The 25819-nt window shown below is 31.0% G+C and overlaps 1 protein-coding gene across 1 annotated transcript in view; it reads right to left on the bottom strand.

The window, feature by feature from the left end:
* LOC114343822 (26S proteasome regulatory subunit 4) overlaps positions 1-25819 on the bottom strand; it is a 56234-nt gene that overhangs the window by 18540 nt on the left and 11875 nt on the right. The window contains exons 3-5 of the mRNA XM_028294669.2: positions 16783-16937; positions 7258-7572; positions 669-866 (exon numbers count right to left, since the gene is read on the bottom strand). Coding sequence (XP_028150470.1) covers positions 669-866; positions 7258-7572; positions 16783-16937 — 668 coding nt within the window. The remainder of the gene's footprint in view (positions 1-668; positions 867-7257; positions 7573-16782; positions 16938-25819) is intronic.

Consider the following 25819-nt stretch of genomic DNA (forward strand, 5'->3'; position numbering starts at 1 on the left):
GTAGAGAAGGCAAAAAAACATCACAACCTATGAACGACGACTAAAGGAAACAGCGGACTAATCCACCTCGTGAAATGAATTGAAAGAGCTCATGGTATTTGAGCGACCTATAGTATAACACCATTCAAACTGTACCACCTGTACAAACTTATGGAGCAGAGACTTTAACACTGACGCAAAAATCCGCGAATAAACTCAGAGCTACACAATGAGCCATGGAACGTGCAATGCTGAACGTGAGCCTTCGAGACCACATAACAAACCAACAACTCAGGCAATGAGATCAGGAGTTCAAGACGTCATCGAAAGAGCTATGACGCTTTAAGTGGAACTGGGCAGGGCACTTAGCTAGAACACAAGATGAAACGTGGACACGACGAATCATGGAATGGAGGCCAGAAACTATAAAAGAAGCCGAGGACGACCCATGACTAGATGGACAGACGACATAAAAAGAGTGACAGGAAACTGGCTACAAGCGGCTCAGTGTAGAGAACACTGAAAATAACTGAGGGAGGCCTATGTTCAGCAGTGGACGCAATTGGCTGATTGATGACGATGATACTCTAACAAGAGTGAACGGTCCATACATAATATAATAATAAATTACAATAATAATTGTGTTTGACTGGTTTCATGATAAATCAAGTAAAGTAAAAGTTGCATACCTTTACGTCGCCCCTTGAATCGAATCCATCCAACTGATTCAATAACTCTAACATAGTTCTCTGAATTTCTCTTTCACCGCCAGAATTGGAATCGTACCTCTTCGTACCAACAGCGTCGATTTCATCTATAAATACAATGGAAGGAGCATGCTCTTCAGCTACCCTAAATAATTCTCGGACTAGTTTAGGTCCATCACCCTGTTACAAAAAGAAGAAAATATAAACAAAAGAGAAAATTCTCTTTTAGGTAAGAATGCAGAATTCTTGGTAACAATCTAGTGTCTGAGTGTAATATATATCTCAAATATTCCTGTATGTTATTTTTGGGTTTATTTAAATTTCATTGAACAGTACAAACAATAAAAACTAATTGATTATTCCATTTTTCAACCATCATATCTTACTAGGATTTTTATTTTCAATTATTTATTAACTATATGTATCACTGTAACATGTAACACTGTAATATGTATCACATGTAAAATTGTATATTTTCTTTTTTTTTTTTTGGCTTATTACATTATCTCTTTCCAATTTCACTTCAAAAGGTAGTTGATTTAGGACGAAACAACATAAATTTTATATCAGGAAAGTTTAGTTATGTATATATTTGTTAATTTGCTGAAGAGTAAGACCGATGGCGCCCTCCATTTGGTTTGTTCAAGATCTCTGTCTGTTTTTATTTGTTTAATTTCTGTTTTATTCTTCCAGCTCCCCGTCTTTCACGCCAAAATTATTTCAGAAAGAAATCTGTTTTAATTTTATTCCTTTTTCTGGCCCTCGAATCCCACCTTCTTTTAGTCTCTGGTTTTTCGAGCTACTTAGCCGGTGCTCTATCCTATTCTTCTTCCTTCCTTCTTCTCTATTCTATACTTTCTTTTCTTTATTTCAAATTACATGCTAATTTCGACTATCTTTTTTTTCCAAAGCCGAGATTAGCGTAGCAGTGTGTTTATAGCTTTAAACAGCTTATCGTATGTTAGTTTTATAGGTCTGGATCCCGCGTATGAAAAAAAGGTTGATTAATAGCAAGCTAAAAATTTGTTAATAGTTTAATGGTGTCTAGTCGGATAAACTTTGATATATGGGAACACTTGAACAGGGGCAGTTTTAATTGTGGAACAAGTTAAAAATTTGGAACAGGTTAAAAATTTGGAACGGTCAGACCACGAAAACGACACATTTATTTTGTCCGACAGAGCAGACTTAAAATCTCCGAACAGAGATTAAACTCTCATGCAAAAATCAGACTGCTATTTATCACCTGTCATAATTCCTGTCATTTGACATATTCTACATGTTCCACTCATTAAAACGCCCATTTGATGATAAATAGCAGTCTGATTTTTGCTTGAGAGTTTAAAATCTGTTCGGAGAGTTTAAGTCTGTTCTGTCGGACAAAATACATGTGCCGTTTTCGTGGTCTGACCGTTCCAAATTTTTAACCTGTTCCACAATTAAAACTTCCCCTGTTCCAGTGTTCTCATATATCAAAGTTTATCCGACTAGACACCCTTAAGCTATTAACAAATTTTCAGCTTGCTATTAATCAACTTTTTTTTCATACGCGGATCCAGACCTATTACTAAATATACACATTTCCCACACATCCTGATAATTAACCCATTTTAGCGATATTATATCACAATAGTTATTTGTATCTGATTCAATTTCTACATAGATCCATAATTTAACATGTACATAAATACTTAATAAATACTTACATATAGTACGTTTACACACGGGTTTTTGCTCTAAGTTTTAAAAAACCGCTTGGATTGAAATGAAATTTGGCATACATATAGCTAACATATCAAAGAAAAAAGTGATATTGTGCCGATGTGCGCTTTTACCCTGGGGGTGAGTTTGGGGGTCAAAAAATATACCTTTAAAATATGTCCAGAAATGAATAAAATGATTAATTCTAAGCAACTTTTGTTCAACTCTATACAGATTTTTTACTAAGTCAAGTCAATATTTTTTCAGTTATTTGCGAGTAAATATTTTTCAACAAAAAAAAAAACGTTTTTAGACGGTTTTTCGCAAATAACTCAAAAAGTAATAGTCCATTAAAATGTTACATTTTTTAGGCCGTACCTTGCATTTCTTAGAGGAGTCAATTTTATTTCTTTAATGTGTAGGGGGGATCAGTAGAAGCTTAGGTTCAAGTTTTTGGGGTCGCCATCCTTGTCCCCCGATCGCCATCTTGGAAATGGGGTGCAAAGGGGTTTCGCGCTATTTCTCGTAAACTACCAACCCTACGGAAAATCTAATTAAACATACAATGTAGCAAATTAAATTCTCCACAATTTTGTTTAAATTACTGTTTATCGTCAAGTGACCAACAAAAAAGATATAACCAAAAATATGTAAATTTTTTTTAACAAGTTTCCTTTTGGATATTATAACTTTTTTTCTGTTCATTTTAAAATAAAATAACATTATAGCAATTTTGTAGGGGGTTTTTCAGCGAACAATTTCCACTATAAAGTTGTTTAATTCTATTTATTTATATAGGTTTTACAGCGCTCCAAACTTGACCAGATTCTCGAATGCTCATAGGGATACAATAAAAACAAAAGTTAGGCTTACTTTTCTATCTATATATATTTTTTATTCATACAATTTATTATGATTTTAACAATCCTATGCTATTATTAATCTGTTTTTGACCTTTCTTCCCACTATAAAACTTATAACTCTAAGCATATATAGAAAAGGCCCAAGAAGTTGTTTGAGGACAAATTCGCCGCTTCAGAAGAAGAACGACGCAACCGCAAAATGCAAAATTCTTAAGCAGAGCAAATTCTAAAACGATTTTTGATATCAAAATCATAAAGTATGATAAAAATTAGCCATTCACCACACCGTGGTCAGGATCTCGAGATATAAGCTTTTTTTGGGGTGTGCCGCTTGTATATGAAGTAACATAACTTTTTTCCTATTATATATTTTGACTTAAAATTTTCCAAAAAACTTCTTCATGAACTATATTTTATTGTTGTGTAGGTTAAAATTATAAACTAAAAAGTTGGTCACTCAACTTTTTTAAGTAAACATGAACCTAACGAAATATGATGACAAAATGTTAATAAATTAACAACTCCTTTTTTAATGTGTTTAAACATTTTGGACAAATTTCATTGTTATCTACGTACTTCAAAGATGACACAGTAAAATTTTTAAAAGAAAATATTTACAGCGACCAAAGATACAGCGAGGTAAATTTGAAAAATCATCAAAATTTATTTTTGGCATTTTTATATAAAATTTATTTTATTAACATTTTCCACCAACTCTAGATAAAAATAAACTTCATATTTGAATTCAGCGACCTCAAAAACATAAAAATGGACCAAAATTGATCATTCACCTTAAATTTGATTTTCGTGGTTGGCATAACGGTTAATGCCGCTCGTCTAATATATAGATAGAAAAGCATTATTTTTCTACGAGAATTCCAGAATCTGGTCAAGTTTGGAGCGCTGTAAAACCTAGATATTAAATAAAATTAAACAACTTTATAGTGAAAATTGTTTATTGAAAAATCCTCTACAAAATCGGTATGATGTTATTTTATTATGAAATGAACATAAAAAAAGTTATAACCTCCAAAAAGAAATTTCTTACAAAATTTTCTCTTATTTTTGTTTATAACTTTTTTGTTGGTCACTTTACGATAAAAAGTAATAGATATAAAATTGTAGAAAATTTAATTTGCTTCATTTTATGTGAAATTAAATTTTCTGTAGGGTAGCTAGTTTATGAGATACAGCGCGAAAGCCCTTTGCACCTCTTTTTCCAAGATGGCGGCCGGGGGACAAGGGCCTCAACCCCAAAAACTTGAACTTAAGCTTTTACTGAACCCCTCTACACATTAAAAAAATAAAATTGACTCCTCTAAGAAATGCACACTAAATGTAACATTTCAATGGACTATAAGTAATGTTTCACAAAAAATTTTCTTAGCAAAAATATAGACTATAAACAAGGGAAAAAATAGTGGTTGTGTGAGGTCTCTAGACCCAGTAGTAGCGGAGTTGTAGCTAATGAACAACATATTAATATTTGTCAAATTCCAAATCGAATATTTCAGCATAAAATAACCAAAAAATGAAGCACTTTTTGAGGAAAACTAATTATAACTTTTTAATGTTAAAAAAAACTTTATTTTTGTTTTTTAAAAAAGTCTCTTGTATCAAAAATAAGCAAGTTACGCTCAAAATAAAATTTGTCTCTTTTTTCTTGGTAAAAAAAAATCGGAAAAATCACCCCCTAATCAGCATCTCAAATTAAACTAATCGTTACCGCTTCACAAGTTGCTTTACTTATGTTATATTTATATGATCTGTAAGTTTCATCGGTTCAAAGTGCTGGTTTTGAAAAAAATTGGTTTTAAAGTGATTTTTTTTAAATGTTAATTTAAAAAAAATGCTTTTTTTTTGTCAAAATAACTTCTAATTGTTAGTGATACCAAAAATCTCAAAAATGTAGGCTTTGCTTTTCTGAATATTCTGGATTTTTTTCTGTGAGAGAAAAATTGGTGTAAAGATTTGGTGTTTCTAAATTTGCATACACTTGTGAATAGTAACTCGTTCAAGCGTTTGCAACTACAGCCCTTTGATACAAAAATAATAATAAAAATAAGCACAAAAATAAGCACTTTGATACAATGAAACTTACAATATAAACAATACATATACGAGTAAAGCAACTTGTGATTCGGTAACGATTAATCTCATTTGAGATACTTATTAGGGGGTGATTTTTACTGATTTTTTTACCAAAAAAAGGGACAAACTTTATTTTGAACGTGGCTTAATATTAATGCTAGAAACTTTTTAAAAAACAAAGAGAGCTTTTTTAAAAAAGTTGCAATGAGTTTTCCCCAAAAATTGCTTAATTTTTTGGTTATTTCACGTTGAAATATTTGATTTGGAATTTGACGAATATAAACCTATTTTTTATTAGCTATAACTCTGATTATACTGGGTCCAAAGACCTCATACATGCACCATTTTTTCACTTTTATACAGTATGTCCCTGTAAGTTGTATCCATATGGAAAACTTTTTTATTATTAATTTTACGAAAAAAAGTTATTCTTCATAAAAAGCTCTGAATGGTCCAAAACCTAAGATTCAACCATCAGATACCAAATTTTATGAATATTATACGAGGTATGTCAAAAAGTTTGAATTTCACTCAAGAGTAAAGTAGCTTTATTTTTCACAATATTGAAAATTGCTATTAGGAAAAGTTGTTTGGAATTAAAAACTATATTCTAGTATGCAATTACATCCTTCTAACTGAAATTTTTTTTTTTAATTATGGATAACTAACATTATTTTCAGTAATTTTAATTCTAATAACTCTTTTATTATTAATTTTACGAAAAAAGTGATTCTTAATAAAAAGTTCTGCATGGTCTAAAATACTCTAAAACCTAAAATACAACCATCTTATGTCAATTTTATACGAGGTTTATCAAAAAAGATAAATTTAGGTCAAAAGTAAAGTACCTTTATAGTTCAAAATATTTCAATTAGAAGGATGTAATTACAACTAAAACATGGTTTTTAATTCTTAATAACTTTTCATAATATCAATTTTCGATATTGTGAAAAATAAAGGTATTTTACCCTTGAGCCAAATTCATATTTTTTGACATACCTTGTATAAAATTGATAAAATTTGACATGAGATGGTTGTATTTTAAGTTTCAGATCATGCAGAACTTTTTATTAAGAATCACTTTTTTTCGTAAAATTAATAACAAAAGAGTTATCAGAATTGAAATAACTGAAAATAATGTTAGTGATCCATAATTTTTCAAAAAAAAAAATTAATTAGAAGGATGTAATTGCATACTAGAATATAGTTTTTAATTCCAAACAACTTTTCCTAATAGGAATTTTCAATATTGTGAAAAATGAAGCTACTTTACTTCTGAGTGAAATTCAAACTTTTTGACATACCTCGTATAATATTCATCAAATTTTATATCTGATGGTTGAATCTTAGGTTTTGGACCATGCAGAGCTTTTTATGAAGAATAACTTTTTTTCGTAAAATTAATAATAAAAAAGTTTTCCATATGGATACCTACAACTTACAGGGACATACTGTATATGCTATATTTTTACCTCGAATGTTTTTTTTTCGAGAAAATACTTACTTTTTGAGTTATTTGCGAAAAACCATCTAAAAACGTGTTTTTTTTTTGTTTTAACTAACATACTCACTCGCAAATAACTCGAAAATTATTAAGTTGTTGAAAAAACTTTATAAAACAAAAGTTGTTTAGCATTAGTCAGTTTATCCATTTCCAAACTTATTTTGAACGTACATTTTTCACCTCCAAGAAGGGTTGAAACTCACCCCCTAGGCAAAAGCACACATCGGCATAATATCACTTTTTTTCTTTGACATATTAGCTATGTGTATGCCAAATTTCATGTCAATCTAAACGGTTCTTTAAAACTCACAGGTTTTGCAATATTTTACCGTTAACGAATGTGCTTACCGAATGTTTGCGAATGTTGAAATATCTTAAAAATAAGTGCAAATTTTTTTTTAAATATGCTTACCAAATATTTTTGTATAAGTTCTGAACCAACAACCCTCAAAAATGTTGCAGAAGTCTGGTTAGCAACAGCTTTTGCCAGAAGAGTTTTTCCAGTACCTGGAGGGCCATAAAGGATAACACCTTTAGGTGGTTTGATACCCATTTCTTCATAATACTCAGGATGGGTAAGAGGTAATTCAACAGATTCTTTAATTTCTTGAATCTGTGTATCTAGACCACCAATATCGGCATAGGTTTCTTGAGGAGCTTTTTCAAGCTTCATTACTGTTACCATTGGGTCAGTATCATCACCTAAAACACCTACAACGGCGTGCACCTAAAACAACAAACAATATTAATGCCATATAAATGCCACTTATTAAAATCTTTTTTGTAGATAGTATAATACACTGGTTTGGGTTCATAAATGCTGTTGGTACAGTTCACCAAATATAGCTGAAAGTGTGAAAAAAGCTACGATCATGATGCGCATTCTAACCTATGCGCTAACCTAACCTAACCTAAAGACGGACCTCGCACTCGCACTGACTGTCCAGACCGTTTGTATGTGCGTTCTCACTTCATTGTTACCGCAGGCAATGGGAATTTCACACTTTCTATATTTGGTGAACTGTACGAGACGAGAGAGGTTTTGTTCTCAATACAAGTCTTATTCCAGAGATGCAGAGACATCAATTGCGACGTATGCGCATATCTGCAATTTGTTTGATCGAGTTCAGTGCGTTAAGATGATGAAAATTTTTAAAGAAGCAGGAAGTAATAACGAAGATCTGAAAATAATTAGTAATCTTTACTAGAATCAGACCAAAAATCTCAGAGTTGAAGGTAAACACACTGAATATGTGAAGATCATGGGTGGAGTGAGGCAAGGCTGTATTTTGTCTCCTCTAAGCTTCAATCTTTACTTAAAAAATATATATTAAAGTTTTGTACGAAACTGAAAAAGGTATTCTATTAAAAATGGGTACCGGCTAAAAAACATCAGATACGCAGATGACACTATAGTATTTGCGGACAACCTAAAAGAGCTACAAGATCTTATTGACAAAATCACATATCACAGTCAACAATATGGACTCACTATAAACGTCAAGAAGACAAAGCTTATGATTAGAGAGCGGAATATATGCAACACAACATTACCAAAATATGCGCATATATATGCATTACTTTTACTACAAATATGCAGGTATTTTTTCTAAATTTGTCTAAATATGCAAATGCATATTAAAAATACTCAAAAATAAAACAATATATTAAGTCGTAAGATCTTCAGAAAAGTTGCCTTCAAAAATACGTACAACTTTCCTCAAACAATCGAAGCCCTCATTTTTTTCTAAAACATTTTTTAATTTATTTCTAATTGTAATCCCTGTATTTCCGGGAATTTTTTGACAATGAGCAATCACCAAGAATTTTTGTTCTAATGACTTTATTAGATCTGGTAAAAAACTAAAATTAACTTTTATGAACATAAGTTCTTTAGCAATTTGTACGTTACTTAAAGAACAAAGTATGTTACTTAAGCTGAAGAACAAAAGCGGAATTGTCTACAATTTGATGAATTTTTGTATTTTGATGCTTCTCTCTATGTCCGTCTTTATAGAAGTAAAAGCGAATTTGTCGAATAAAAACACTCTTTCCAGAAAAATTTCTTTTGTGGGACATGATGCTTTTGTTTGTCAGTTCCTGATTTAAAAAATGAAATGTGAAAATGAATGTAACTTACGATTTTGGAACAGGCCTTGCAAAATACTTTGTCTCCACTTAGCTTCAACTCGGGAAAACACTTTATCCAAGCACTTTTTTGAATGGTAGACATATTTAAATTTAATATATACCAATCACTTCAAAAACACTAAATACGATACAACGTTTACTTTAAACAAATGTTGGCCGGAAACTGACAAAATAAATATTAGACCCTTAAAAGCAGGTAGGTACCTACGACTTGCTACGCTAATAAAATAATATTTTTCTGGGAACACCCATAATTGTTAAATTCAAGTAGTAATGGGAAAGTCCAGATGAGCGATAGATAGATAAATAACGAGCTCGTTCATATCGAAGTTATAAAATTCCAACTAAGAGAGGAAAATTTTAAACTTTTATATAATTTATTTTTAAAATATGCAAAATAAATCGTGTTTAGCTTAAATATGCAATGTTGTGTTTGTTGTCTGAAAATATGCAATATATGCATATATATGCACTTTGCATATATTCCGCTCTCTACTTATGATTATTGCCAAGAAAAAGGTAACGGTCAACTCTACGTCAACCAAACCCCTATCTATAGAATGAGTGAGGCACTACGACTACCTCAGCACCATAATAAATTAAGAATGGACCAACAACCTAGAAATAAGAGCGAGCATCGGAAAAGCTAGATACACCTTCAACCGGATGGGTGCCCTTTTTAAGAGTCACAACCTCTTTGCAATAAAAGTAAGAATGTTGCGATGATATATGTCTTTTCTGTTCTTTTTTATTGTATGGAATCGTGGACCATGAAAGATATGTGCAGAAAATTGGAAGCATTTGAGATGTGGCTATATCAGAGAATACTTAAATACCCATGGACTGACCGAGTCATAAATGAGGAGGTCCTCAGAACAATTAAGAAGAACAGAGAGGTACTGACCACCATCACATCTGAATGAATCCAGATATACCCTTCTACAAGCCATCCTTGACTAATTTCTTCCACTGTTTCTAGTATTCTCTCCTGTCTCTCTGTCAGTGGTATAGAAATAATCAACTAATGATTGTTGATTGTTTGATTTTCTTTTGTTGTTTGATATAACTGATTAACTGCTTTTTCTTTTCTATTGAATGTTATTAACACATTAATCGCCAGTTAAATAAAAAAGAATTACCATCCAGGCCACCTTGTGATTTTTTAAATTCACATCAATATTAAGTTGAATATGCAGTCTAACCCGCTTATTAAAATACCTGGTATAGGAATATCCCGGTTTAAGGAATAGAAATTTGAGGTCACCGAAACGTTATTACTAGCCACCAATTATCGGTTATTAGAATATCCCAGTTATAGCAATATTTTTGCTTGGCACGAAGGTTATTCCAATAAGGAGGTTCAAATGTATTTCAGAAAAGCTGCAGTATTATTTTACCAATAAAACATTTTTTTACAGCTGTTTTACAGTTTTATTTTTTACAGTTAAATAAAACATTTTTTATGTTGCGCTACAGCTTAAGTGCCACAGAACATAAAGAAATATTTTTGTTGGCTGTGGTCACGCGCATGCAACTAGTGCGGCACTTTCCTGTTGCAACCTGTCTATTCGTGGATTTGCATTTTTTACATTTTACACTGCTTGATCATTTGTAATCGTGCCTTCGGCGAGTGTTGTGTATACCATAGTGATATAGAGAGTTGAAAAATAAGTTATGAGAAAGAACAATGTTCTTTCATTTTATAGCAATATGGCAATTTATGGGGCGAAATCTTTGAAAATGATTGGATATAGAATACGTTTAGTTTTAAAGCATATACAATTTTGTTACGATATAGCAATAAAAGCAACCTATCCGCATGTATACTGAGTACTAACCGACAAAAGCATGTAGTGCATACAATTGTTTACAATGGCCAAACAATTAATTTTAAGTTGGCCAAACTAAGATGGAAAAGGGCTCTGAGTTATAGGTCATTCCACCAATATATGACTGTTTTGGAATATTGCAAAAACGAATATTTTACTGTGCAACTAGAAGTATGAAAGTAAATTGGTCTAATATTAATCCAATAAAAGGGATCTACTGTCAGTTTAAGATAATTTAATATATCATACTAAACTCTAATAATTTTAAATACAGTGAACTCTCGCTTGAATGGACAGTAGTCATTCCACATAAAGTGTTGTTTAAGGGAGGTGCCCATTGAAGGGAAAAAATAAATATGTTAACTTAAAATTTTTAACAACTTTAATGATTTCAGTTACGTTATAGGTGGATGTTCAGGTAGACACAAAATTTATTGTGATATTTAATCCGAAAATAACAAAAAAATTTACGAAAACGCTCATACAATGTCTTCCATCTGACATTTGGGTTGGCTTTCGGTGAAATGTAAACACTAAAGAGGCCTGCTGAAGGGTATCAGTTTATGGTTTCTTTAATATTACACTATGTATCACTTTATTACTATAACTGTAATGAAAAGAAATCTACTATTTTTTAATATAAATGAAAAGAAATTGGCAGAACAATGATTCAGAGACCAGAAAAAGAATTTAATATTTGACCTTGTTAGTTTAAAATACACTGCGCATCATAAAAAACGGGCACCCTAAAAAAGGGTCATTTTTTATGTCGCTTATCTCCTAAACCTGTTGTCCGATTTAAGTGATTTTTTGAATATTATGTTATAGCCTTATTCTTTGTCAATAGTTCTGTAATAATATTTTTGCTAAACAGGTAAATTTTCATTGTATAACGGGTGTACAAATCAAACTGTGTTTTTTTCTTAAATTTCAGAACACCCTGTGGAATATTCTAGCATTTATAAAATACTGAAATTAAATCCCAACTATAGCCTCAGGTTTAACATTTTTTAATTCATTCTCTTTTCATTCAAACTTTAAGGGGCAATTCTGCATGAAAAAATAATGACTGTTTGCTTTATAAACTTATGTCCGCAAATGCTTTGTTTACGAGTTACGGGATGTTGAATTTTTTTTTACAAACTGACGATTTATTTTATTGCCCTAAAACCGGTTGAGATAACTCGCGTCTATAAATTATAAAATATTTTGGCTCCTTGGCTTCCACAAGGTCAAAGTTGTGACAGTTCTATTCGAATGTAAAATAAAATGCCGCGAAATTCAAATATGTATAATATCTAAGGTTATGTTTCAACTGTTGACATTATTTGAAATATTTATTAATAAAAATATTATTTGTGCTGATTACTTATTTTAAAACTATTTCGGCTAAAGTGGGAATATATATATATAATGGAACATATATGAACGGCGTATAAGCTCACATTTTCAAAACATTCTAATTTAAGAAGTCACCTGAAAACGTTTCATCCTGGTAAGTTGTTTTTGATTTACAACACACCTTTTTACAATCCACTGGATATCTGTGCAATCTACGAACTTGATGACTTCCCGTTGTTATATCTACATTTTGATGATACCTAATTCTTGTAATTTTAGATAAACTCGACATAATTGCACCCAACAAAACATTTAAGTCTATTGCACTTTGTAACAAATGTCCCAAAAGGTTCTCTAAATATTCCAATTTAAAAAAGCATGTCACTAAGTTTCATCCAGGTGAGTACAAAACTAAAGCAAAACTTCTATTTAGTGCTTTTTTTAGTGCTATTATTTTATACAGGAAATAATAGCGAACATATTTTATTTTGTTTCAGAAAATATCAACGAGCTGACTTCATCTAAGATTTGCCCATATCAATGCAGTGAATGCCAGAAAAAGTTTTCACATTTACAAAATCTTAGAAAACATCAAAAAATTCTTGCAAAAGACAGTGATATTGGAAAAAAGCAACAAAACTTCAAGTGCAGTTTGTGGAACTACGAACATTCTATAAATCCAATTTAATTTTTCATTTCGAAGAATAGCATGCCATTAAAATAGAGCAACAAGATCTTCACTTTTCTAGTGAACTAGAATTTCAAAAATGGAAAAGTGACATGGAAAAAAAACAATTTTCTTCATGTCAGTGTCTTCATTTGTCTTCATAATTCGTGTATCCATACACGACTGCAGAGGCCATTAAGAAACAGAGTTATATTTGCCATCGTTCAGGTTTTTATGTGAAAAAGGGTAAGGATATGCGATATTTAAAAACCAAAGGAAGCAGAAAAATTAATGGAATATGCCCTTCTCGATTGAAAGTTTGTATTTTACCAGAAAATGGCAATGTTAAAATTAATTTTATACAAACTCACATTGGTCATGACAATGACTTGGGTCATTTGAATATTACTAAAAATGAAAAAATAGAAATAGCTAGTAAAATTGCTTCGAAAATTCCTCTTGTTTCCATATTAGATGATATTAGAGATTCTGTAACTAATAATAAGTTGGAAATGATGCATATCTTAACAAGAAAATATCTTCATAATATATCACAAACTTTTAATTTAAATTCTGATGGAATTCGCCATAAAAATGAAGTTATAAGTATTGAATCCTGAATTGAAAAAGCCAAGAATAGTGGAATAATTTTATATTACAAGCCACAAGGGGCTTTATGTAATGATTTTTCTTGTTTAAAAAATGAAGATTTTCTTTTAATTGTTATGCATCCTGGTCAACTGGAAGTGTTACAAATACTCAGAAGATGTAATTTGTATCGACGGAACACATGGACTTAATGCTCATGATTTTGAACTTACTACATTGTTAATATTGGATGATATGAGGGAGGGATTTCCTTGTTGTTTTATGATTGGAAATCGGTCTGATGAGGAAATAATGACTATTTTTTTCATGAAGATAAAAGAAAATTTAGGAAGAGTAATCAAACCCATGGTTTTCATGTCAGACATGGCCCAATATTACTACAATGCATGGCTCAAAATTATGACTCCAGCTAAATTCAGGTAGAAAACTGTGCAATATATTCTTATTCTTAAATCTATATTATGGGTATTAAATTTTAGGCTACTTTGTTCCTGGCACATAGATAAAGTGTGGCGGAAAAATCTAAAATAAAATTGATGGCCAAGAGCAAAAGGTAACTTAACACATTCGCGGTCATGACTGCATATGAAGTCATTTACTCCATAAGAATACGTGTATACAATGACAGCGTGTCCGCGAATGTGTTAAATATTTAATTTTTTTGCCCACTCATCATATCATCCGTCTTTTAGGTTATCCCATAAAAACAGCTACGTACCTTATTACAAGAGACTGATGTTACTTCATTTAGGGATATGATACAAAATTTTCAAATTTCTCTTCTATCTTCTGGTAATACACAAGAATTTGGTCAATATTTTCAAAAATGTTATCTGCACAATATGCAATCCTGGGCATACTGTTATCACTTGTACGCAGGAATAAATACAAATATGAGCATACAACGAATGCATCAAATGATTAAATATTTGTATTTAAATGGAAGACAAGTACGAAGGCTGGATAAAACTATCAATATCTTGAGTAAATTAATTAAAGACAAATTGTTTGAACAGCTTATTACGTTGAATAAAAGTAAAATATCTAGCAAATTACGAGAGTTACGGAAAAGGCACAAAACAAGTCTTAATTTAGATATGGACACCATTGTCAATGAAATGGGCTGGGAGATACCATCAAGTTCAACCAATGATATCTATTTAGTTCAGAAAAACAAACCCAGTTGTGACTGCCAATTAGTCTGTGATTTGTGCGAATCCTGTCTACATTCATATTCCTGTACATGCTTGGATAACAGTATAAGATGGAATATGTGCAAACACATACATCTTGTGTGTCGATTTATGAAAGGCCATCAAATTCAAGATACTAATGCAGATGAAGAACATATAATAAATACAGATGAGGTAAAAATTAAACAAGCTACAGAGCAAGCTAAATTTGTGGAATTTGTAAGTCTTGTAATATAAATCAAGAAAAAACGTCCAAACAACTGGAAGCTGAAAAACAGAAATTGATAGAAATACAAACCCAAATAATTCAAAATATAACAACTTTTGAACAACTTAAGGCATTTAAAAGTATTACAGCACCCTTGGTTCCTACATTAAGGACGTTGGCAGAACATTCCGGAAATTAACTTAATATTATGGAACTATCTCATGGCACACAAAACGTTCCACACAATAAAAAAAGTTCCTCAAAAACGTTTATTTTCCACCAAGAAAAAAACTACAAAGTCAAAAAAAAGCTGTTATCAAAACCAGATGCTGACGAAACAAATTTGACAGCAAATCAATTAATGCTACAAGTAAATAATGTGCCATTTAATTAGAATAAAATCTTTATTTGTATACATTATTAATTTGTTTGATTTTCAGATTTTCTCACCTATTCTAATTCATTTTTTTTTAATTAATATTGAAAATATTGTAGGCATTATAAGTAAACCTGTGTGTGTTTTTGCCTGATGTGGTATTCCCACTGACCAGTGGCCGTTCCTTATAAAGTATGTAGAATAAGTAGGATAGAAAATGTTAAGTAGATAAGTATAGGAAAATATATTGCAAAATAAATGAGCACAATTGGTGAATCGGCGAATGAGCCTTGAAGGGCCCGTAGTCATACAACTCCAAACAAAAAAAAAAACTTTAAAAACATTTACTAATAATGTACCTACTCTGAAAGCAACTTATAATATTATGCCTGTCTTGTAACATTAATTCGTAATTTCATCTGCACCAATAATATTTATTAATACTTACATATTATAATAATTTCAAATTCAAATAATAATAAAACATAACCTTATAATCTTGTTTGAATTTCGCTGCATTTTATTTGACGTTTGAATCATATGACCTTGAAAAAGCCAAGGAGCAAAAATATTTTATAATTTCTAGACGCGAGTGTTGAGATATGCAAATGAAATTTGGTAGGTTTTAAGAGATAGTTATTGCGAATTTTTTGAGTTACAATTAAGAATTGTATATTCACTATTGGCATGCATACGGGTAATATGACCGTTCATATTACCCGTATGCCCGTTCATATTACCTGTATGCACGCCAATGGTGAATATAAAACTCTTAATTGTATGTCAAAAAATGTGCAATAACTACGTCTTAAAACCCACCAAATTTCATTTGCATATCTTAATCGGTTTTAAAGCAATACATAAATCGTCAGTTTGTAAGAAAAATTCAACATCCCGTATCTCGAAAACGAAGCATTTGCGGACATACGATTATAAAGCAAACTATCATTATTGTTTAATGCAGAATTACCCCTTAAAGTTTGTCGCATTTGTTTAGAAACACCCTGTACTGAAAAAGAACATGGCTAGTTGTTAAAGTACCGAAGTTTTGTATTATCCAAACATAAGCGAATGAATCGAAAAACAGAATGTTGAGAAAACCTGAGGCTATAGGTGGGTTTTAATTTCAGTATTTTATACATGCTAGGATATTCCACAGGGGGTTGCGAACTTTGAGAAATAAACACAGTTTGATTCATACACCCGGTATACAATAAAAATGTACCTGCTTAGCAAAGATATTATTACAGGGATATTGATAAAGAATAAGGCTATAATATATTCAAAAAATCACTTAAATCGGAAAATAGGTTTAGGAGATATGCGCGCTCAAATAGTACCCATTTTTTAGGGTGCCCGTTTTCTATGACGCACAGTGTATATAAACACTGAAAGAAGGGTTTGGTTTAAACTTTACAACCATATTTTAAAAAATGGAAGAATTTACTTTTGTACAATTCAGCACAACGGATCATTACAATCATACCTTCATACCACAGTCATATATTCATGGAGAAAAATAGGTTATAGTTGGAAGTTTTTATATACCAAAAAATCACTTACCTTATGGTTCAAAAGTACTGAACATCCTGGTTCAAGTTGATCCTTGTCAACAAAGGATAAAATGCTCACGTAATGTTCACTGCCTACTGATGTGGAAACAATTGCATGGTTGTCATCAATGATTTCTTCCAATGTACCAACAGACATGGGAGTTCCTAAAAAGAAATTAAATTTTGAACTGTTAAATATCATTTTTAAACCAGAAATATTACACAAAAGTCGAAATAAAAATTGAAAGATTTACATTGGTATTGAAATTACATTATTATTTTTGGTTTTTGTCAAGGTAGTTCTACGTACATATTTCCAAAAGAATCATCAGCTATGCTATGCAGCACATTGCAGTTCCAATCTTGTAACTTTATAAATGTCGCATCTTTGTTATTTTATTTTTAAATAATTATTTTATTCTATTTTCTTTAATAATTCGTTCATTTGTTATCTTCTTCTATTTGTTTTTACTCGTTTTCGTTAAACAATTAGTTAGCGCCTGCTTTCTTTTTTTTTATAGGCATATATCTGTATCAAACATCTAATTATTCTATTATAAGACAGGACATTCTTGTTCTATCGTTCTATGCTCTAAACACGTTCCATATCAACGTCAAGCCCCCTTTAACTAATTCTAAGTCAGTCCCGCTCATCTCAACATGGATGTACAGTGTAACCTCGATAACTCGGATTAATCGGGACCGTGGCCGATCCAGGTTATCGAATATCCGGGTTAACCGGAGAATATGGTAAAAATTAATAAAACACGGTATACTTACAGATAAACTCCGTTATAATTGAAATAACATGAAATATATACAGGGTGAGTCATGAGGAACTGTAAATACTCCTACCTCGTATAGAGGCTCCTATGGGGAATAACAAATGACCATTAGAAAGTGTCTGCTCCCATTGTTTAATAACATACAGGGTGAGTTTCGCATTTTGACAGAAATTTGTATTTGTCATAATTTTTGAACGGTTAGATCGATGTGTCTCTAATTTTGGTCAATCGTTACACTATTACCACCTAATCAACTGATTTATTCAAACTAGAAAAAAATCAGGTCCGTCTTTAAAAAATTAGTTCGTTTGGGTATTAGAAAAAATTTCACCCTGTATACGCTTTTTGAAAACTATAATAAGAATTTTACAAATTAGACAAATAGGCAATTAAAATGGCATATTTATTTTTTCCTCCACACGATTACTTAATTTTTTATAAAAAAAATCAAATTTGAATGAATTAAAAGTTTGGTAAAGTGAACCATAGATTTAAGAAACTTAACTTTTATTACAAAAATTAATATTTTTTAAACAAATATTTAATTTATGTTACCACCCAATCAACTGATTTATTCAAACTAGAAAAAAATCAGGTCCGGCTTTAAAAAATTAATTAATTTGGGTCTTAGAAAAAATTTCACCCTGTATACGCTTTTTGAAAACTCTAATATGAATTTTACAAATTAGACAAATAGGCAATTTACTTATTTTCTCCCCACACGATTACTTAATTGTTTATTAAAAAATCAAATTTGTCAAAATCGGAATTTAAACTTAAAAAGGAAAAAAAAATGAAATCACTGTTTAACTCTAACGCTACAACTCTGTTCCATTTTAATATTTTGTTTGCTGAAATTTATACAGCATTACCATTGTGAAGACTATGAAAATTGTTGTAGACTTTCAGTCTTCTTCTCGTAAAAGTTATGAATTTTTAAAAATAAAAGGTGATGCGAATTCACGAGAAGAAGACTGAAAGTCTACAACAATTTTCATAGTCTTCACAATGGTAAGAGATGTGTGCTGTAAAAATTTCAGAAAAAAAAATTCAAATGGAACAGAGTTGTAACGAGATAAACCGTGATTTAATTTTTTTTTTTTTTTCATTTTTAAGTTAAAATTCCGATTTTGACAAATTTTTTAATAAAAAATAAAGTAATCGTGTGGGAAAAAATAAATGTGCCATTTTAATTGCCTATTTGTCTAATTTGTAAAATTCATATCAGAGTTTTAGAAAAGCGTATACAGGGTGAATTTTTTTCTAAGACCAAAACGAACAAATTTTTTAAATCGGGACTGATTTTTTTCTAGTTTGAATAAATCAGTTAATTTAGTGGTAACATAAATTAAATAATTGTTCAAAAAAAATTAATTTTTGTAATAAAAGTTAATTTTTTTAAATATATGGTTTACTTTACATACCAAACTTTTAATTATTCATAGTGAAATTTGATTTTTTTATAAAAAATTAGGTAATAGTGTGGGGAAAAAAATAAATATGCCATTTTAATTGCCTATTTGTTTAATTTGTAAAATTCATATTAGAGTTTTCAAAAAGCATATACAGGGTGAAATTTTTTGTAAGACCCAGACGAACTAATTTTTTAAAGCCAGACCTGATTTTTTTCTAGTTTGAATAAAGCAGTTGATTGGGTGGTAACATAAATTAAATATTTGTTTAAAAAAATTAATTCTTGTAATAAAAGTTAATTTTTTTAAATATATGGTTCACTTTACCAAACTTTTAATTTATAGTCAAATTTGATTTTTTTATAAAAAATTAAGTAATCGTGTGGGGAAAAAAATAAATATGCCATTTTAATTGCCTCTTTGTATAATTTGTAAAATTCATATTAGAGTTTTCAAAAAGCGTATACAGGGTGAAATTTTTTTTAAGACCCAAACGAACTAATTTTTTTAAAGCCGGACCTGATTTTTTTCTAGTTTGAATAAATCAGTTGATTAGGTGGTAATAGTGTAACGATTGACCAAAATAAGAGACACATCGTTCAGACCGTTCAAAAATTATGACGAATACAAATTTCTGTCAAAATGACAAACTCGCCCTGTATATTATTAAACAATGGGAGCAGACACTTTTTAATGGTCATTTGTTATTCCCCATAAGAGCCTCTATACGATGTAGGAGTATGTACAGTTCCTCATGACTCACCCTGTATATGCACAGTACCTACACATCTGAATTACTAAAAACACGCTAACACAAACCTAAGCAAACAGAAACGAACAATACAAGACTGTGCTATGTACTATTACAATATAAGACTGTTAAGTCCCCGTTTGGCCTGGTAGCTTCATTTATATTCCAATAGACGATCTCCTGGGGTGAGTAGTTTATTTAAATTAACAGTTCTTATTACCATTTTTTCATATTCAACCTCAACTCTCCAAGCCACATGTTGATCCCATAATTTGTACAGTGTCTTTACTTATATGCATGTAGAAATCATAAATAATTTAACTATTATTTATTAAAATATTGAATGGATTTATTACTTAAATATTACTAAAAATTTGCATTTAATTTATCCTTGCCTTTCCGCTACTTTTTGATTACATTTTGAAGAATGGCAAGGAAAGTTTTCAGTTTTTTATGTCAATCTAATACAGAGCTTGTGTTCTAGTTTTTGGAAGTAAATCACAAAGCAACTGTCTCTCCTTTTGGGAGAAATCCCTGAATCCTCTATCGCCAGCGATACATCCATGATGACTTCAAGATACAACTAGAACACCAACAAACAACTGCAGCTGCACATTAGCGCTGATGGCCAGCAACATCTAAGCCCAGGTCTGCAATCAACCAGCAGCCAAGATACCAAGAAGCTACAGACAAATCAAAGTGCCATAAGCATAGGGTTACCACAATTTATTAAGGCCAAATCCGGACAGGGGTAGTCCAAGGGGTTGTAGAAAATGTAAAATGTGAATTTGACTGTGTTGCTACCTCTACATTGTAATATATTCTAAATGCTTAGTCTGTACTGGGCCCAGGGATAGACATAATTTTTCTCAAAAGTGGCTTGTCATTTTTTATTTTGTCATGGGATTCGGAACATGACATTACAGAATTTGCTTTAATATTGAAAAGCTCCTTTACAACGCGCAGAGATAATGTTCCTCTTTCAGCCGTCCATATAATCATCGAAAAGATACGAGTACGTTCAGTAGGAGCCGAAGTACCAGGCAGACAAAAGATGAATTCTACTATTCTAAAAATATTTGTAAAAGAAACGTTGCTTTTAGAAAATGCTTCAAATATTTCTTGCCATTTGTCATGAGTGTTTGGGGTTTCTTCTTTAGGTAGTAATTCCATTTAGGTTTCAGCTTTTTTAGAACTTGTAGAAGTGACGAGTGCTCATCAAATAATTCATCCACATTGACAGAATTCGGTACAACGCTGACTATAGTTAAAGCGCTCTCTTCCATCTCTTTTCAGGTATGATCACGTTGTAGCCTTAACCATTTGATTTAGCGCAGAATGAAATTTCCCACAATGGGTTTCCCACCGTTGGGCCAAGTGTTTTCCATTTTTTTTTAGTAAAGAAAATAATCCGGACATTTCTCATATCCGGACGCCAATCCGGACTGTCCGGACGAAATCCGGACGTATGGTAACCCTACATAAGCATAATCTGAACTGTTAACTTTCGGCAAGGTTTTGTATATATCTTTGATTTGATAATACATTATTTTATTGTGTCATTAATGGAAAATAAACATGATTAGTTAACTTATTGTTTTTAATTGTTTCCATTTAAATGTTCATTGTTCATATTTTTGATTAGGACAAGACAACCTGAGAGACTGAGCTACACTAGTGTAAATAATGACTATCATAGTTGATTGAAATATTATTTACAATAGTATTTCAATTTTCTCTAATAGTTTATTGTTACAATCTTTTATGAGTTTGTTCTGTTTTATTACACCATTTGTTACTTTTCACTTTATATATACCATGTTTTCAATATTCTTTATAATTTTTCCATATGTAGGTGGGAAAAAATATAAGCATAAATGACACTCCAAAATATAGAATTTTCTGGTTTAAAATAAAAAATAAAAGTTGATGCTAATTTGAATCTAGGCCAGTTGAAACATTTTATTATTTAAGGGGGTATTATATTCTTGAAAATTTTAAACGAAGAATGAAAGTTTACATTATTAACAAAAGTTGAAAGTCCCTCAGAAAAAAACAAAAAGTTTCTTTTGAATAAAATATTTGAAATTAAAAATTACACTTAATTTTCTCGTTTTATTCACCCCTGTAACTTATTAAAGTAAACATTATAGAAGTTTTCAGGGACTTTCGGCTCTCAGTAATAATGTAATCTTTCATTCTGTATTTAAATTTTTCAAAAATACTTATTAGCTTTCTCACGATTCGAAAAAAAAAGACTGCATTTAAATGGCATTGGACCAAGATCTTGCACTACCCCCTTAAGGTACTAGTACACTTTAGAAGACCAAAAATAAGCATTTTTTCATGATTTTTTTTCTTAGAACCTTTGAACATAAAACTGAAAATGAACATAAAACTTTTTACATATTAATATCTACCTAACTCTTAGAGAATCCAAAAAACCTATCTATTTTCATTTAAGCATGTACACTAATATTGTAGAGGGCGCCAAAGTCGAGGCCTCGAAAAAAAGTAGTTCCGATGGCGGACAGTTAATCTCAGGATTGGGATCTCTGAAACAAAAAAATCGTACGGCATTTGAAAAAGGAAGGTTTCTTACATGACAATTTACCATCGTTAGTGAAAAATTCCGCAAAAAAAGATTTTACGGAAATTCTAAAAAATGTGAAAAAATCGCACGTTTTTCTTTAGTTTTTCATGGTTAAAAAATATTTATTTTTTATTTTTTGGTAAAATTGTGGTAAATTGTCATGTAAGGAACCTTCTTTTTTCAAATTCAGTACGATTTTTTTGTTTCAGGTATCCCAATCCTGAGATGAACTGTCCGCCATCATTTTTCGAGGCCTCGACTTTTGCGCCCTCTACAATATGTAGTGTACGTGCGTAAATAAAAAAAGATATATTTTTTGTACTCTCTAAGAGTTATATATTATTATGTAAAAAGTTTTATGTTCATTTTTAATAACGGTTCTGAGAAAAAAATTCTTGAAAAAAATTATTATTTTTGGTCTTCTAAAGTGTACTAGTACCTTAACCCCTTAATGCACAATTTTTTTGAAAAATACCGGCCAAAAAAATCATTTTTTTTTTAAGTAAAAAGAGACAATTTAGAACAATGTTTTGACAAAGAAATTACAAACATATAAAAATAATCAAAATTTTTATTACAATTTTGGATTTTGATAAGATTGCAGAACATACTCCAATATTTTAATATCACACAACAATGAGCTTATTTGTAAACAGTCACTCATTTTGTGATTACAGAAAGTAAACCCGAGTAGGTAGTAGGTAGTGGAAGAAACAAGATGGCCGCCGCCGATAAAGTTCGCGGTTTAGATATCCTAAAGAAACTTTGTAAAGGTTGTAGCAAAAATGTAAAATCTGGTGTGTGTTGTGCTAAATGTAATTCAGTTTATCACTCCAGTTGCGCAGAGAGAGCAAAAACGTGCTGCAGTGAAAATATTACTGAAAATTTTCATGCTGAAAAAGGTGATGTCAACCTAACCTCAACTTCAATAGAAGAATATTCTTTAAAAGAAGAAAATAAATTATTAAGAGCAACAATACAAGATAAAAACACTATAATAGTAGACAAGGAAGTCTTAATAAAACTTTTGAATGAGAAAATAGTATCTCTAGAAGAAAAAATGAATCAGTTACAAAAAGATAAACAGATGGACAAAAAACAGCCCAAGGGTAATAAAAACAATAGTCTTGTTGTACCACAGCAATCTACCTTGATTTTAACAAAACAACAAGAGGCTTCAGCAGACAAACATGGACAACTTCAAGGAAACTCTACGAAAATTAATGAGAATGTCATACAAGGTCAGTCAAAAATAAATGAACAAGTTGTTAGTTTAGAAATTATGAAGACACAAACTCAGCTAATAATGAATGATGTGTTAAACATTAATAACGACGAGACAATAAAACCTGATGATTCAAGACTAACTGTTAAGTCTTCACATGAAAATCTTGTAAAACAAACTCAAATTAATAATACAACGAATCAAAATGCTCCATCATCGTCAAGTAAAAATCAACATATGGATGGTTGGGAAACTCAAAGAAAAAGGGGTTTCTTAAAAAATAAACGACCAGCACCCATTCAAGGCAAAAGAAATGGAACTTCCAATCTTAAAATTGCCCCCAGTGTGTCTAGTTATAGTTGGATTTTCTTGTCAGGTCTCACTGACGATTCAACAGCAAAGGATGTGCAATCATACATGCTAGAAAATGGGGTTCAAAATAGTGTCATAGAAAAGTTACGCACAAAGAAAAAGTTCATTAGCTCTTTTAAAATTGGAGTAACACAAGAGAGCGTGCCCACAGTCCTAACTCAGTTGAGGTTTTTGGAGGTTAAGTACAAGTAAACATTACAAAAATGAGCTCTACAGAAAAATTTTGTTTTTTCTGCAAAAAAAAGGTAGTTCATGCTGTAATGTGCAGTATTTGTAAGGGAAATTATTTTCACGAGAGTTGTGCAGAAAAATCTGGAGCAATGAAAGGAAATACAATCAAATGTGGTCAATGTGCAAAAAGTGAGGTTAAGTCGGATGAAGTCGATTTTTCTTCAAACAAATCAAAGGAAATCTCAGAGTTTCAAAAGTTATTTCAGAAAATGGAAGAATCTATGGAATTCCTGAGCAGCAAATTTGATACTCTTACAGTGGAAAATCAAAATGCATTACGGGAATTGCGAGATATGAAAAGAGAAAATATCCAATTAAAAACCAAAGTTAGCCAGCTGGAAAAAAGAATCTGTGAACTAGAAATCAAAGAATTTTCCTGTAACCTAGAGATTCACGGAACTCAAATCAAAAATTAAGATCCCAAAGAAGTTCTAATGGAAATTGCTAATGATCTTTTATCATGTAATTTTAATAGTCAAGATGTGTCAGACTGCTTCAAACAAGAAACCAAAAATGGAGCAATAATTGTTGCAAAGATGAGATCACGTGATATAAAAACTAAGTTTATCAAAGCACGAAAAAATCGTAAAATGGAATCTAATATGCTGAGTTGCAACAAAAACAAAGAGAATACTTCAAAGATCTATATAAACGAGCAGCTCACCTTTACAAACAGAAACTTGTTTAACATTGCATATAAATTAAAAAAGGAAAGGAAATACAAATACTGTTGGACAAAAAATGGTAGGGTATATGTAAAAAAATCTGATGATTCTGAGCCAATTTACATTCACAATGAGGATATTATCAAAACTCTTTAATATTATTTGTGTGAACATTATAGTAAAATGGAAAATACGTTAGTAAAATGGATAATGATTGTAAATTGCTAATAAAATTTAAACTGGATAAAGTACAGTGTGATAATAGTACTGAGTTTAACATACTCTACCTGAATGCTCAGTCTTTGAGAAATAAGATATTGAACTTTGAAACGTTAGTTGTTAAGTTAAATATGCCAGATTTAATTGTAGTGGCCGAACATTGGCTGAGAGTGGGTGAAGAAACATATTTTAATGTGAATGGTTATAGTTCAGTTTTTGTTTGTAGGGATAAAGAAGGTGGTGGTGTAGGGTTATTTGTTAAAAGCTGTTACGAGTACTCAGAAGTCTACAGATATAATAAAAAGTGTTCAATGTTATTTTTACAGATCGATAGAAGTATTATAGTGGGTGGAGTATATCGACCTCAAGATTTCTACTGCAATGAACTTTTTGATGCACTGGATACAGCACTAAACATATTTGTGAATAAAAAAATTCCAGTTTGGATACTAGGTGACTTTAACATAGACCTTATTCAAGAGAGTATCCCACAAAAATTAGTTTGTCAAACAATTGTGTCCAACGGTTTTAGTATATTAAATAAAACTAACCCTACCAGAATCACCAATCATTCGGCTACATGTATTGATTATGTGATGACAAACACTTTAAACTTTGATGCAACGTTATATATAGTAGATGAAGGTTTCGGTGATCATCAACTGCAGCTATTAAAGGTAAAAAACACATCATTTATAACCACTGACAAGTATTATACAGTAACAACTTTAAACAAACTGAAATTCAAAAATGAAATATACAGCTTGCAAAATCAGATTTGGAATGAACCTGAT

Source organism: Diabrotica virgifera, chromosome 2 (assembly GCF_917563875.1).
Source record: "Diabrotica virgifera virgifera chromosome 2, PGI_DIABVI_V3a".
NCBI lineage: Eukaryota > Metazoa > Arthropoda > Insecta > Coleoptera > Chrysomelidae > Diabrotica > Diabrotica virgifera.